The sequence below is a fragment of the Stomoxys calcitrans genome, chromosome 2 (assembly GCF_963082655.1).
Source record: "Stomoxys calcitrans chromosome 2, idStoCalc2.1, whole genome shotgun sequence".
In the NCBI taxonomy this organism is placed as follows: domain Eukaryota; kingdom Metazoa; phylum Arthropoda; class Insecta; order Diptera; family Muscidae; genus Stomoxys; species Stomoxys calcitrans.
The window spans coordinates 154,242,535-154,257,690 of record NC_081553.1 but is presented as its reverse complement, the minus strand read 5'-3'; the positions used below and the strand labels follow the sequence as shown (position 1 = coordinate 154,257,690).

The 15,156-nt window shown below is 35.6% G+C and overlaps 1 protein-coding gene across 1 annotated transcript in view; it reads left to right on the top strand.

Moving 5' to 3' along the window:
- Nucleotides 1-15,156, top strand: part of LOC106094160 (uncharacterized) — a 129,013-nt gene that overhangs the window by 43,154 nt on the left and 70,703 nt on the right. Inside the window, exons 12-17 of the mRNA XM_059361659.1 lie at nucleotides 4,590-4,772; nucleotides 4,832-5,041; nucleotides 5,101-5,283; nucleotides 5,342-5,545; nucleotides 5,605-10,947; nucleotides 11,008-11,229. Coding sequence (XP_059217642.1) covers nucleotides 4,590-4,772; nucleotides 4,832-5,041; nucleotides 5,101-5,283; nucleotides 5,342-5,545; nucleotides 5,605-10,947; nucleotides 11,008-11,229 — 6,345 coding nt within the window. The remainder of the gene's footprint in view (nucleotides 1-4,589; nucleotides 4,773-4,831; nucleotides 5,042-5,100; nucleotides 5,284-5,341; nucleotides 5,546-5,604; nucleotides 10,948-11,007; nucleotides 11,230-15,156) is intronic.

The following is a 15,156-nucleotide window of genomic DNA, read 5'->3' as shown; positions in this document are numbered from 1 at the left end:
GTGCGATTTAATGGAAATTTTATGTGCTCTCATATAGTACCCTAAAAATAAAAATCTGGTATCCAAATTTCGGAAGGGGTACCTAGGGGGGCTGCACCACCCTAAAACCTACCAAACATATATTTAGGCCAATCCCGACAATATGGGACTCAAATGAAAAGTATTTAAGATAAGAAAACGTATCTGATATCCAACTGTCGGACCAATTGCTAGGTGGACCACCCCAAGCCCCAAAACACCCCCAAATCGGACATATACACCAACCATGGCAATATGGGACTCAAATGAAAGATATTTGCGAGTAAAATACAAATCTGATATACAAATGTGGGACCACGTTTTTGGGGGTCTACCCCTTCCCCAAAACACCCCCAAACGGGACTTATTTACTGACCATGGGAATATGGGGCTTAAATAAAAGGTATTTGTATGTAGAATTAGAATCTGATATCCAAATATGGGACCAAGTGTTTGGGGAGCCGCCTCTGACCAAAAACATCCCCCAAAGGGGACATATTTACGACCATAGCAATATGGGGCTCAAATGAAAAGTCTTTGGGAGTAAAGCAGGACTTTGATATCAATATTCGGAAAAAGTTTCTATGGGGCCACGCCACCCCCACAACACCACCCAAATAGTAAGTATTTTCTGACTATTGTAATATGAGGCTCAAATAAGAGGTTTTTTAAAGTGGAACACGAATCCGATAAATATTTTCAAGGCCGCCCATCCCCCAAAACATCCCCAAGCCTGTCATGTTTGCCGACTATGAAAATATTTAGCTCAAATTAAAGGTATGTGGGAGTAGACCACGTATCTGATATCAACATTAGGGGCCAACTGTCTAGCGGACGTCCCACCACCATTACAACCCCCAAATAGGACGTATTTGCTCACCAAGACAATTTGGCTCCTAAAGAGAGTGGAACAAAATATTCATAGTTTTTAGGGCCAATACCCCAAACCGGACATATTTGCTGACTTTTGCAATAAGGAGTTTAAATGAGATTAGAAAACGAATTTGATATCCAATTTTGAGGGCAATGGGGTTCAAATAAATGATTTATAGATATATGAGAATAGAGAGAATATTTTCCGGGCGTAGTGTTGAGGAGACCACCCCAATCCCCAAAACACCCTTAATCCGGCATATTTACCGACCATGTCAATGTGGAGCTTAAATGAAAGGTATTGGGGGTTAGAGTAAGAATTGATACCCATTTTCGGGACCAATTTTCTAGGGGTCTACCCCTTTCCCAAAATACCCCACAAAGAGCAATTTTTTACTGACCATCGCAATATGGGGCTCCAATAAATGTATTTGGGAGTACAATACAAATTTGATATCCAAATGTAACACCATGTATTTAGAGCATCACCACTTTCCTAAAACACCTCAAAGGAAAAAAATTTTTCGACTATGCCAATATGTGGCTTAAATGAAAGGTATTTGAGATTAGAAAACGAATTTGATAACCTATTTTGGGGCCATGTGTTTGGGAGACGCCTCATCCTGTAAACTCCTCTTAAGCCAATGGCAATATGGGGCTTAAATAAATGGTATTTGAAATATTTCAGGGCCAAGTATCTGGGGTGGGGGGGCAGGGGTCGTGCAAGTCAAGCTGTTGCATTTTGGGCAAAAAAAAAAACTTGGATATCATCTCACGGTAGCGTTCACCATTCACAGTTACGTTACAATTCGCATCATCTTTGAAGAAGTTCGGTCCAAACCAAACTGTGACTTTTTATATCCTCCACCATAGGATGGGGGGTATACTAATTTCGTCATTCCGTTTGTAACACCTCGAAATATGCGTCTTAGACCTCATAAACTATATTATATATAGATTCTTGATCGTTATGACATTTTACGTCGATTTAGCCATGTCCGTTCGTCTGTACGTCCGTCCATCTGTCGAAAGCACGCTTACTTTCGAAGGAGTAAAGCTAGGCGCTTCAAATTTTGCACAAATATATCTTATTAGTGGGATTGTAAATGGGCCAAATCGGTCCATGTTTTGATGTAGCTGCCATATAAACCGATCTTGGGTTTCGACTTCGTTAGCATCTAGACGGCGCTATTCTTATCCAAATTGGCCGAAATTTTGCATGAAGTTTTTTGATATGACCAACAACAACAACTGTGCTTAGTATGGCTTAAATTGGTACGTAACCTAATATAGCTGACATATAAACCGATCATGGATCGTGACTTCTTAAGCCACTAGAGGGTGCAATTCTTATCGGATTTGCCTGAAATTTTGCATGAGGTGTTGTGTTATGACTCCGATTTTGCTGAAATTATGTACAACGGCTTTTCCCATGACCTTCAACATACATGTTCAATATGGTCTTAATATATCTATAGCCTGATACAGCTCCCATATAAACCGATCTCCTGACTATGCCTCTTGAGCCCCTACAAGGCGCAATTCTTATCCGTATGGACTGAAATATTGCCCAATGACTTCTGCTATGGTCTTAATTCTGGATTTACTTATGGTCGGAATCGGCATAACAGTTCCTATCCCTTATTCTTTCTTTGCCTAAAAAGAGATACCGCGCAAAAAACCCGACAAATGCGATCCATGGTGAAGGGTATATAAGATTCAGCCCGGACGAACTTAGCACGCTCTTACTTGTTCTGGATATATTAATAGCTCTTGCAATGGTTCTGGCTTATCTTCACTCCAAATCGACAATGCTTATTTATGTACCCATTGAGCTAAAAATTAGCTTTGTCGCGCCATGAACTTTCTTAACAGAGCACGCATTTTGATAATAAAATTCAATAAAACACAAGCATTGTTCGTTCGTAAGATGACTCTTAGTTAAACTATAGACCAAACTGAATATGTTTGACAGTGAAACGAAACACAAAACGAGCGTGAGCTGTTTAAACCAATGTTGTCAAAAGATAATTGCTGAAAAATCACCCTTTAGTTTTGTTAATTCCGTAATTTTTCCTATCTATAAGAAAGGTTCTCCGGATTTGCCAAACGCCTACAGGGGTATTACTTTGATGATTGGTATAACAAAACTTTTCATTGCCATCGTGGGTGGAGAAGAATAAAATATTTAATGAGTATCAAGCAGGATTTCGAAAATAGTACTCTACTGCTGGTAATGTCTACAACTTGCTATAGTAAAATTAAAATTCCATGAAAATAAAAAAACCTGTTCATTTTTTATTGATTTGAAGGCGGCCTTTGACAAAGCTCGTAGAAAGCTTTCGTTATATAAATTGCATGCGATCTGAATTTTTCGCAAAATTGTTAACCTCCTGGAATATATTAAGAGTATCACAAAATCTGCTGTTTCGACAGGAAGTGAAATATCAGATTATTTCCACACATTTTCTAGTACTAAACAAGGTAGCTTGCTCTCACTGCTTTCACTTACATTACATTTAAACGACTTGTATGATTATCTAGAAGTGGTTTACTAAATGACAAACGAAATATGCGTATCCTTTTCTACGCAGACGATGTTGTAATACTAGCTGATGATAAAAATGCAATGCGGAAAATAATTGAGAAATTAGAAAATTATTGTGAAGAGTGGAACATGGAGGTTAATATGGATAAATATGAGATGATGGTCTTCAGAAAAGGTGGGCCTCTATCACGAGACGACAAATGGTATTTTCAGGAGAATTGGTCAGTATTACAAATGAAACAAAGTATCTATGAGCGGTTTTTACACAAGAAATTTCATTTGCAAAACATGTTGATGCAAGAAATGTGGCGGCATAAGACTGTATCAATTCTACTTGGCAAAGCTTTTTGAACAAATCAAGCGGATCTCTGAAATCTAAATCGACAATTATCCAATCTGTATGTGGAGCCGTATAATCGTACGGAGCGTACGAGGATATGCTTAGAATCACAAGCAAGTAGTACACGCATATATAAACATATTACACCTTTGATGGAAAACGGATATTTTACGAAAAAATATTTAAATAAACACCAAATATCAGCTAAATTCGGAGCACAAAGCGACATCCTATCACAAAAGGCCAGAAAAATGAACGAGAACAGCAGCAAAACATGTAGTTTATGTAACACTCACTTAGATGAACATCTTGCACATTTCTTGAGAATGTGTCCTATATACAAAGAACTCAGAAAAATTTACTTTGAAACAGAATTATTTAATGAGCAAGAAACCATAAATGTACTAAATGACGTTAATTACAGTTGGAAACAGATATAGGTCCTTTTTACTTGAACGTGTTGATTACTAAGTAAGAATAAAATTGTCTTACTAAATAGCACAGGCAGACGGCTCCTGTTACTACAAAAAATGTTCGCCCTGGTGCGGACGAAACGTTTTTCAATTTGAACCAACATTTTAAAACAAGTAATTTTCGTCCCTTGCTTTTCAATAAATAACAATTGTTTGCCATTATAGTTCTTCCACTTTTATATATTTTGGTGACGGAATGTTAGCAACACAATTTACCAAAGCAATGATGTAAATATTGCCTATAAATTTTCTTGTTACAACTTTTACAAAAAGTGATATAATGTTTTGTGGAAACTTTCCGCAGTGAATGAACTAAAAAATATTAATTTTGTTTCAGATCTTACGTCACCGGCTTGTCCTGAAAATGGACAAAAGAAAGTGGAAGCTGAGGTAAAAAAGGATATAAACAACATCAGACGAGAAACCACAGATGGCCTAAATATTGAATTAAGTAGTGGAGAAGAAAACATTAAGAACATTGTATATAAGGATTGCTATACGCTTGCTGAAAAAGATGGAGGTAAGAAGTCTATTTTTAAAAATGATCCCTAGAAAGAGAGAATACGCATTTTGTTGCAGTACTTATATCACCTGAAAATCACGAAAATGAACAAAAGAAAGTGATAGCTGAGGTGAATAAAGATATGCAAACTGTAGATGGTTCAAATGTAGAATTTAGTAGTGGAGCAGAAAATAATAAAGCCATTGTTGATGGGGATAGCACTTTTAACAATGTTAAAGACAATTCAATCGAAAACAATGCCGATACTCTTCCTGAAAAAGATGGAGGTAAGAAGACTATTTTTAAACGTAATACCAACAATTAGAGAATATTAATTTTTTGACAGGACTTGTATCACGTAGGAATCACGAAAATGAACAAAATAAAGTGATATCTGAGGTAAATAAGGATGAATATAGTATGGGAAGAGAAAGCAATAACAACATCGTTGATAAAGAATGCACCTACAGCGAGATTGAAGGCAGTTCAATGCAAAACAGTGCCATTACTCTTCCTACAAAAGATAGAGGTAAGAAGGCTGTTTTCAAACGTGATCCCAACAAAGAAAGAGTATTAATTTTTTACAGCACTTCTATCATCTGCGGAAGTGATATCTGATGTAAATAAGGATACACACCATATCCGACAGAACACCACAGATGTCTCCAATGCTGAATTTAATATTGGGAAAGAAAACAAAAAAAACATTGTTGATAAGGATTCCACTTTAAATGAGGTTGAAGACTTTTCAATCCAAAATAATGCCGTTATTTTTCCGGAAAAAAATGGAGGTAAGATGCCTGCTTTCATAAGTGATCTCAAATAAGACAATATATTGACGTTTTTGCAGCACTTGTATCACCTGCGAGCCAAGAAAATGACCAAACGAAAATAATAGCTGAGTTAAATAGATATATACACCATATCCCACAGCAAACCGCAGATGCATCAAATGCTGAATTCAGTAGTGGAGAAGAAAACAATAAAAACAAAATTGATACAGATTGCACTTTTAACGAGGTTAAAGACAATTCAATTCCAAACAATGCCGATATTCTAGCTGAAAAGGATGGAGCATTTATATCACCAGGGAACAATCAACGTGAACAAAAAGAAGTGATAGGTGAGGTAAATAAAGATATATACCATTTTCGACAGCAAGCCACAGATGGCTCAAATGTTGAATTTAGCATTGAAGAAGAAAACATTGTTGATACGGATTGCACTTTTAACGAGGTTAAAGAAAATTCAATCCAAAACAATGCCTACACTCTTTCTAAAAAGGATGCAACATTTATATCACCTGTGAACCACGAACATGGACAAAAAGAAGTGATAGGTGAGGTACATAAAGATATATACCATATCCGACAGCAAACCACAGATGGCTCCAATGCTGAATTTAGCAATCTAGAAGAAAGCAATAAAAACATTGTTGATACGATTTGCACTTTTAAAGAGGTTAAAGTCAATTCAATCCAAAACAATGCCGACACTCTTTCTGAAAAGGATAGAACATCTATATCACCTGGGAACCACGAACATGAACAAAAAGAAGTGATAGGTGAGGTAAACAAAGATATATACCATATCCGACAGCAAGCCATAGATGGCTCAAATGCTGAATTTAGTAGTGGAGAAGAAAACAATAAAAACATTGTTGATACGGACTGCACTTTTAACGAGGTTAAAGACACTTCAATCCAAAACAATGCCGACACTCTTTCTGAAAAGGATAGAACATCTATATCACCTGGGAACCACGAACATGAACAAAAAGAAGTGATAGGTGAGGTAAATAAAGATATATACCATATCCGACAGCAAACCACAGATTGCTCAAATGCTGAATTTAGCAGTGGAGAACAAAACAATGAAAATATTGTTGATACGGATTGTACTTTTAAAGAGGTTAAAGACAATTCAATCCAAAACAACGCCCACACTCTATCTGAAATGGATGCAACATTTATATCACCTGTGAACCACGAACATGAAGAAAAAGAAGTGATTGGTGAGGTAAATAAAGATATATACCATATCCAACAGCAAACCACAGATTGCTCAAATGCTGAATTTAGTAGTGGAGAAGAAAACATTGTTGATACGGATTGCACTTTTAAAGACAATTCAGTCCAAAACAATGCCGACACTCTTTCTGAAAAGGATGGAACATTTATATTACATGGGAACCACGAACATGAACAAAAAGAAGTGATAGGTGAGGTAAATAAAGATATATACCATATCCGAGAGCAAACCACAGATTGCTCAAATGCTGAATTTAGCAGTGGAGAACAAAACAATGAAAATACTGTGGATACGGATTGTACTATTAAAGAGGTTAAAGACAATTCAATCCAAAACAACGCCCACACTCTATCTGAAAAGGATGGAACATGTATATCACCTGCGAACCACGAACATGAAGAAAAAGAAGTGATTGGTGAGGTAAATAAAGATATATACGATATCCGACAGCAAACCACAGATTGCTCAAATGCTGAATTTAGTAGTGGAGAAGAAAACAATGAAATCATTGTTGATACAGATTGTACTTTTAAAGAGATTGAAGACAATTCAATTCAAAGCAACGCCCACACTCTATCTGAAAAGGATGGAACATGTATATCACCTGTGAACCACGAACTGGAAGAAAAAGAAGTTATTGGTGAGGTAAATAAAGATATATACCATATCCGACAGCAAACCACAGATTGCTCAAATGCTGAATTTAGTAGTGGAGAAGAAAACATTGTTGATACGGATTGCACTTTTAAAGAGGTTAAAGACAATTCAGTCCAAAACAATACCGACACTCTTTCTGAAAAGGATGGAACATTTTTATCACATGGGAACCACGAACATGAACAAAAAGAAGTGATAGGTGAGGTAAATAAAGATATATACCATATCCGACAGCAAACCACAGATTGCTCAAATGCTGAATTTAGCAGTGGAGAACAAAACAATGAAAATACTGTGGATACGGATTGTAATATTAAAGAGGTTAAAGACAATTCAATCCAAAACAACGCCCACACTCTATCTGAAAAGGATGGAACATGTATATCACCTGCGAACCACGAACATGAAGAAAAAGAAGTGATTGGTGAGGTAAATAAAGATATATACCATATCCGACAGCAAACCACAGATTGCTCAAATGCTGAATTTAGTAGTGGAGAAGAAAACATTGTTGATACGGATTGCACTTTTAAAGAGGTTAAAGACAATTCAGTCCAAAACAATACCGACACTCTTTCCGAAAAGGTTGGAACATGTATATCACCAGTGAACCACGAACATGAACAAAAAGAAGTGATTGGTGAGGTAAATAAAGGTAAATACCAAAGCCGACAGCAAACCACAGATGGCTCAAATGCTGAATTTCGTAGTGAAGAAGAAAACAAAGAAACCATTGTTGATACGGATTGCACTTTTAAAGAGGTTAAAGACAATTCAATCCAAAGCAATGCCGACACTCTTGCTGAAAAAGATGCAACATTTACATCAGTTGTAAACCACGAACATGAAAAAAAGGAAGAGATTGGTGAGGCAAATAAAGATATATATCATATCCGACAGCAAACCACAGATGGCTCAAATGCTGAATTTAGTAGTGGAGAACAAAACAATGAAAATATTGTTGATACGGATTGTACTTTTAACGAAGTTAAAGACAATTCAATCCCAAACAATGCCGACACTCTTTCTGAAAAGGATGCAAAATTTACATCACCTGTAAACCACGAATATGAACAAAAGGAAGTGATTGGTGAGGTAAATAAAGATATATGTCATATCCGACAGCAAAGCAAAGATGGCTCAAATGCTAAATGTAGTAGTGGAGAAGAAAAAAATGAAAACATTGTTGATACGGATTACACTTTTAAAGAGGTTAAAGACAATTCAATCCAAAACAATGCCGATACTCTTTCTGAAAAGGATGGAACATGTATATCACCTGTGAACCAAGAACATGTACAAAAAGAAGTGGTTGGTAAGGCCAATAAAGATATATACCATATCCGACAGCAAACCACAGACGGCTCAAATGCTGTTTTTAGTAGTGGAGAAGAAAACAATAAAAACATTGTTGATACGGATTGCACTTTTGACAAGGTTAAAGACAATTCAATCCAAAACAATGCCGACACTCTTGCTGAAAAGGATGGAACATGTATATCACTTGTGAACCACGAACATGAACAAAAAGAAGTGATTGGCGAGGTAAATAAAGATATATACCATATCCGACAGCAAACCACAGATGGCTCAAATGCTGAATTTAATAGTGGAGAAGAAAATAATAAAAACATTGTTGATGCGGATTGCACTTTTAAAGAAGTTAAATACAATTCAATCCCAAACAATACCGACACTCCTTCTGAAAAGGCTGGAACATGTATATCACCTGTGAACCAAGAACATGTACTAAAAGAAGTGATTGGTGAGGCCAATAAAGATATGTATCATATCCGACAGCAAACCAAAGATGGCTCAAATGCTGAATGTAGTAGTGGAGAAGAAAAAAATGAAAATATTGTTGATACGGATTGCACTTTTAAAGAGGTTAAATTCAATTCAATCCAAAACAATGCCGACACTCTTTCTGAAAAGGATGGAACATATATATCACCTGTGAACCAAAAACATGTACAAAAAGAAGTGATTGGTGAGGCCAATAAAGATATATACCATATCCGACAGCAAACCGCAGACGGCTCAGATGCTGTATTTAGTAGTGGAGAAGTAAACAGTAAAAACGTTGATGATATGAATTACACATTTATCAAGGTTAAAGACAATTCAATCCACAACAATACCGACAATCTTTCTGAAAAGGATGGAACATGTATATCACCAGTGAACCGCGAACATGAACAAAAAGAAGTGATTGGTGAAGTAAATAAAGATAAATACCAAATCCGACAGCAAACCACAGATGGCTCAAATGCTGAATTGCGTAGTGAAGAAGAAAACAAAGCAACCATTGTTGATACGGATTGTACTATTAAAGAGGTTAAAGACAATTCAATCCAAAACAACGCCCACACTCTATCTGAAAAGGATGAAACATTTATATCACCTGTGAACCCCGAATATGAACAAAAGGAAGTGATTGGTGAAGTAAATAAAGATATATACCATATCCGACAGCAAACCACAGATTACTCAAATGCTGAATTTAGTAGTGGAGAAGAAAACAATGAAAACATTGTTGATACAGATTGTACTTTTAAAGAGGTTAAAGACAAGTTAATTCAAAACAATGCCGACAAACATTCTGAAAAGGATGCAACATGTATATCACCTGTGAACCACGAACATGAACAAAAAGAAGTGATTGGTGAGGTCAATAAAGATATATACCATATCCGGCAGCAAACAACAGATGGCTCAAATGCTGAATTTAGTAGTGGAGAAGAAAACAATGAAAACATTGTTGATACGGATTGCACTTTTGACAAGGTTAAAGACAATTCGATCCAAAACAATGCTGAAAAGGATGGAGCATTTATATCGCCAGTGAACCACGAACATGAACGAAAGGAAGTGATTGGTGAGGTAAATAAAGATATATACCATATCCGACAGCATCCCACAGATCGCTTAAATGTTGAATTTAGTAGTGGAAAAGAAAACAATGAAAACATTATTGATACGAATTGCACTTTAAAAGAGGTTAAAGACAATTTAATCCCAAACAATGCCGGCACTCTTTCTGAAAAGGATGGAACATATATGTCACCTGACAACCACGAACATGAACAAAAAGTAGTGATTGGTGAGGTAAATATAGATATATACCATATCCGACAGCAAACCACAGATTGCTCAAATGCTGAATTTAGTAGTGGAGAAGAAAACAATAAAAACGTTGTTGATATGAATTGCACATTTATTAAGGCTAAAGACAATTCAATCCAAAACATTGCCGATATTCTTGCTGAAAAGGATGGAACATGTATATCACCTGTGAACCAAAAACATGAACAAATAGGAGTGATAGGTGAGGTAAATAAAGATATGCACCACATGCGACAGCACACCAATAGCGGCTCAGATGTTAAATTTAGTAGTGGAGAAGAAAACAATGAAAACATTGTTGATAAGAATTGGACTTTTAACGAGGTTGAAGATAGTTCAATGCAAAGCAATACTGATGCTTTTCCTGAAAAACATGGAGGTAAGATGCCGGTTTTCCAAAAATTTTTCCTACAAAGAGAGAATATTCGTTTATTTGCAGCACTTATATCACCTGAAAATCATGAAAATGCGCAAAAGAAAATGTTATCTGACGTTAATAAGGATATACACCATATCCGAATGCAAACCGCAGATGGCTCAAATGTTGAATTTAGTAGTGGAGAGGAAAACAATAAAGACATTGTTGATAAGGATTGCACTTTTACGGAGGTTGAAGACAGTTCACAGCACAATGCCGATAGTCTTATTCCTGAACACACAGGTATGTATTTCAGAAGATGCAGCTCAGCTGAAAGCTACCGGGCGTCTACCGTTTGCGGGAGGTGATATGCTCCATACGGAGTAACTGTAATAGCTGTCGCGGATTATCAGCGGCATTGGGAGTCTCCGTGAGACGACGGGCGGCAGCGGCTCTTGTATATGCTCCATACGGAGTAACTGTAATTGCAGTCGCGGATTATCAGCGGCATAGCGAGTCTCCGTGAGATGACGGGCGGCAGCGGCTCTTGTATAAGTCTTAGATTTGATAGGGACAACGAGCTTGCTCTCCTATCTTACCTCCACGTGCAATTGTGTTGTTACAGCACCAACAAAACATGCAAACATACTATCAATATCATATTAATTTATTATACGCTGCGCCATTACTACACTATGTTTAACGAATTTGTTTATCCGTTTCAAACCCAGTTTTATCAATCGTGAGGTGTTCATATGAAGAAGAGAGAAATTAGAGAATGTTTTTTCATTATTACTATGTGAAAAAACAGAAAGAACAAATTGCCTATAAAAAAAGATTTTTTTAAACATTTTTAGTTAAAAATTTCTGTATCACAAATTGATACAGATGGTTCTAAAAGATTTAAAACACCAATAAAGGTGATTTGGACACAGTTATATCCGTCAGTTACGGTCTTACATACGAGCTGGTTCCAATTAAATGGCAAAATTAAGAAACTATGAAAAATCTACTGACATGAATTAAAGAACTAGTGACATTAGTCATTGTATTATAGACTAAAAAATCCAATAATTTGACAATACAAAGTTCGGTCTTATCCGTCCAAGATGTTCACTATGCCCTGGTAATGAATTGTCGCCAATATTTACTTTAATTGAATTTAAGAAGCCGTTGAGTGGAGCGGATGTGTTTTCATTTCGCTCCTCGAAGAAAAATGTCCATATCTCGGTATAGGTACTACCTATTACGAAAAATGTTAAAGCCTTTTTGGAGTAGGCTCAAAATGAACTACAAAGACCCAACACCTGCGGTGGTGGCGAGAGATGAGGGCAGCGGGATGGAGGAAGAAATGAGCGATGGCTTTGCCTAGCTCGGGCAGTGCAATCGGGCGAAAGAGCAGGATGCTAGAAGGGATAGAATTGACATTCCAAGAACTTCTATGGGAGCTGGAAAGAGAATCAGACCTCCCTAAGAGCATAACACTGCTAAAATGCTGTAGAAGAAAAAAGGGGAACTTAACCAGCCTTCCCGCAATGGGGAGGGAGACAAAGTCGGAACAGGAACGAAGGAGAGCGCAAGTTACATATGAAAATACCTACCAACCTGATAATTTTCAAGAATTTTTAAATGAAATTAATAAAGCCAGCCTGTATAATAACCCAAATACCATTTCCAGTATAAAAAATTTCCATATAATTTCAATCAGACCATAAACAATGCCAACTAATTAAATCAGCATATTTCCAATCAGCCCATAAACAATTCCTACTAATTTAAATCAGCTAATAATATTTAATTCACTTTAGCTAATTAAGCGTTATTATAACAATGTAGGGCTATGTTTGAAAGTTAAATAGAGACAAAAGAGCTCTAAATTCGAGCAATACATTTGTTAAGTTCTTTTTTAAAAACGCTTTGGCGACGGGGGCATATTTTAGTGTTACAATCGGAAGGATCCTCAATAAAAGATTCAGTGATAGGTACCTCCTAGTTGTTAACGTTTTGTACAGTGAAAGCTTAAAACAAAATTAAAGTGACAACCACAAACAGTGAATTTAAAGCTAAAGAAATAAAGAAACTGTTCTTTAAGCCGACACCATTAAAGTGCAGTGAACACATATAACTAAAAGCGGACACTACAAAAAAAACTAGGTGAACACTTAACCGAAATCACAGATAAATATAAAAACATTTTCTGTGCAGTGAAAGTTAAAAAATTTAAGTGAATCGCTACTTAAAGCTTTACAATTAACAAGCAAAGAAGACAACAAGTGTTTCATCAATGAAGGATTACAGAAGGACAGGCTCAACTACCACCAGTGTAACATGTAGAAGAACTCGCTAGACGAGAACAACAATTAGAAGCGATGAGACAGGCCTACCTTGAATTAAGGAGTAGTATATATGGCAACCAAAGGGATAGAACAATGAAGACGATAAATAACCTGCCTATATACACGGGAATCGGTGAAATTACTTCCAACTTATTCTTCCGCAGCATCGAGTGCATTTTACCTACAATCAACAACAACGAAACCAAAAAGGAAGCAATAAGAAGCATATTTTATCGGAAGATACAAGGGCCAGCAAAGAACGTAATCATCAATATTCCAGAACCAAACAACTGGCAGTTAATTAAGGAAACGCTGAAATTAAGATATCGACCAGACGTAGAATCCCACCATCTCTACAGGAAAGTGGCTAATCTCAAAGTTAATTCAGTAAGTGAAATATGATAAAAATTCAAGATATAAATATAAATCGGACGAATTGTCAGTTTATTATTCAGACGACCATAGATAAAAGAAATGACACAAGGGGTCTTACTACACAAAATTTATAATGAGGGAATTTTAAATAATATATTGAAAACAATGACAAGTAGAAGTTTTAGACCAGAATATAGAAAAATTAAATCTAAGTATAATAACAATTTTAATAGTGAATAGAGAAGGAAATAATAACAACCATCATTACATCTCTAACTGAAATCATAATAATAACCCTACAATAATCATAGTAATTATAACAAAAATTTAAACGGACAACCTAACAGACAAGAATAATATATTGTAGAAATCAAAATAATAATAATTCGGGAAATTTTCAACGATATGAAAATCAGTATAATAAAAATAATTCAGGAATTTTCAGCAGTTAGCATAGGCAGGACACCTAGGACCAAATTCCGGTCGATTTGGCAGGAATCAACCTTGGCAAGACCACGCTGAACCAATAGAAATTAATAATATAGAAACGATTTTTTTTTTTTCAAAAACATGTCCTGATAACGGCTTATCGAAATATACGCAATATAATAACAAGGAAAAAGAAATAAATCAATATGAGATAATAGAAAACAGTAAGCAAAACGAAAACCAAAATTTAATGAAAAATAGTTTATTTTTGAATACAACATCTGATTTTTTATTAACAATAAAATTAACAATAAAGAATATGTAGCCTTGATAGATATAGGAGCAAGTATGTAACACGTAATTCAATTTAGCACCATTCATGGAACAGGAAAAATAACATATACGGTATTAACAGACATAGCAGAGCAATTTAATATTAAGGAAGGAAAAATTAGATGGAAAGCGATACCACTCACAGGACGAAGATATAAATTTATAATAGGTATGGATTCCTTTAATACAATAGTTGATATGGTCGACAGTAATATTTCGTTCAACAATGGAACAATCTATATACAAATTTGTACATAAGAAGTGTCAGACTTTGACTGGAATAGAATAGTATTAGGACATTTTAATAAAGAAGAATAGGAAGAAGTTATGAAAATCATCAACAAATTCAAAAAATTATTCTTTAAAGAAGGAGATAAATTAACCAGCACTGGGACATGAAACCAGAACAACAACATACGGACAAATTAAAGCAGAATTGTATGGATATCCACCAGAACATGTAGAGGAAGTTAAAAAACAAATAAAGAAAATAGAAGAGCAAGGTATAATCAGGAAAAGTAGTTCAAGATTTGTAATTTGTAATGTGTTGTAATTTTAATGAGTAAAGCTTTTTAGTAAACATTTATTGCGACCCAAAACAATTGCGACTAAATATATCCCTAAAACTATACTTCACTTTTTAACATTTATTGAAATATAAGTGTATCCCAATAGGATCATTTGTCCACTATTTATCTCAACATGATCTATTCAAAATCAAAACAAAATCAATCAGAAACACCTCATGGACCATATG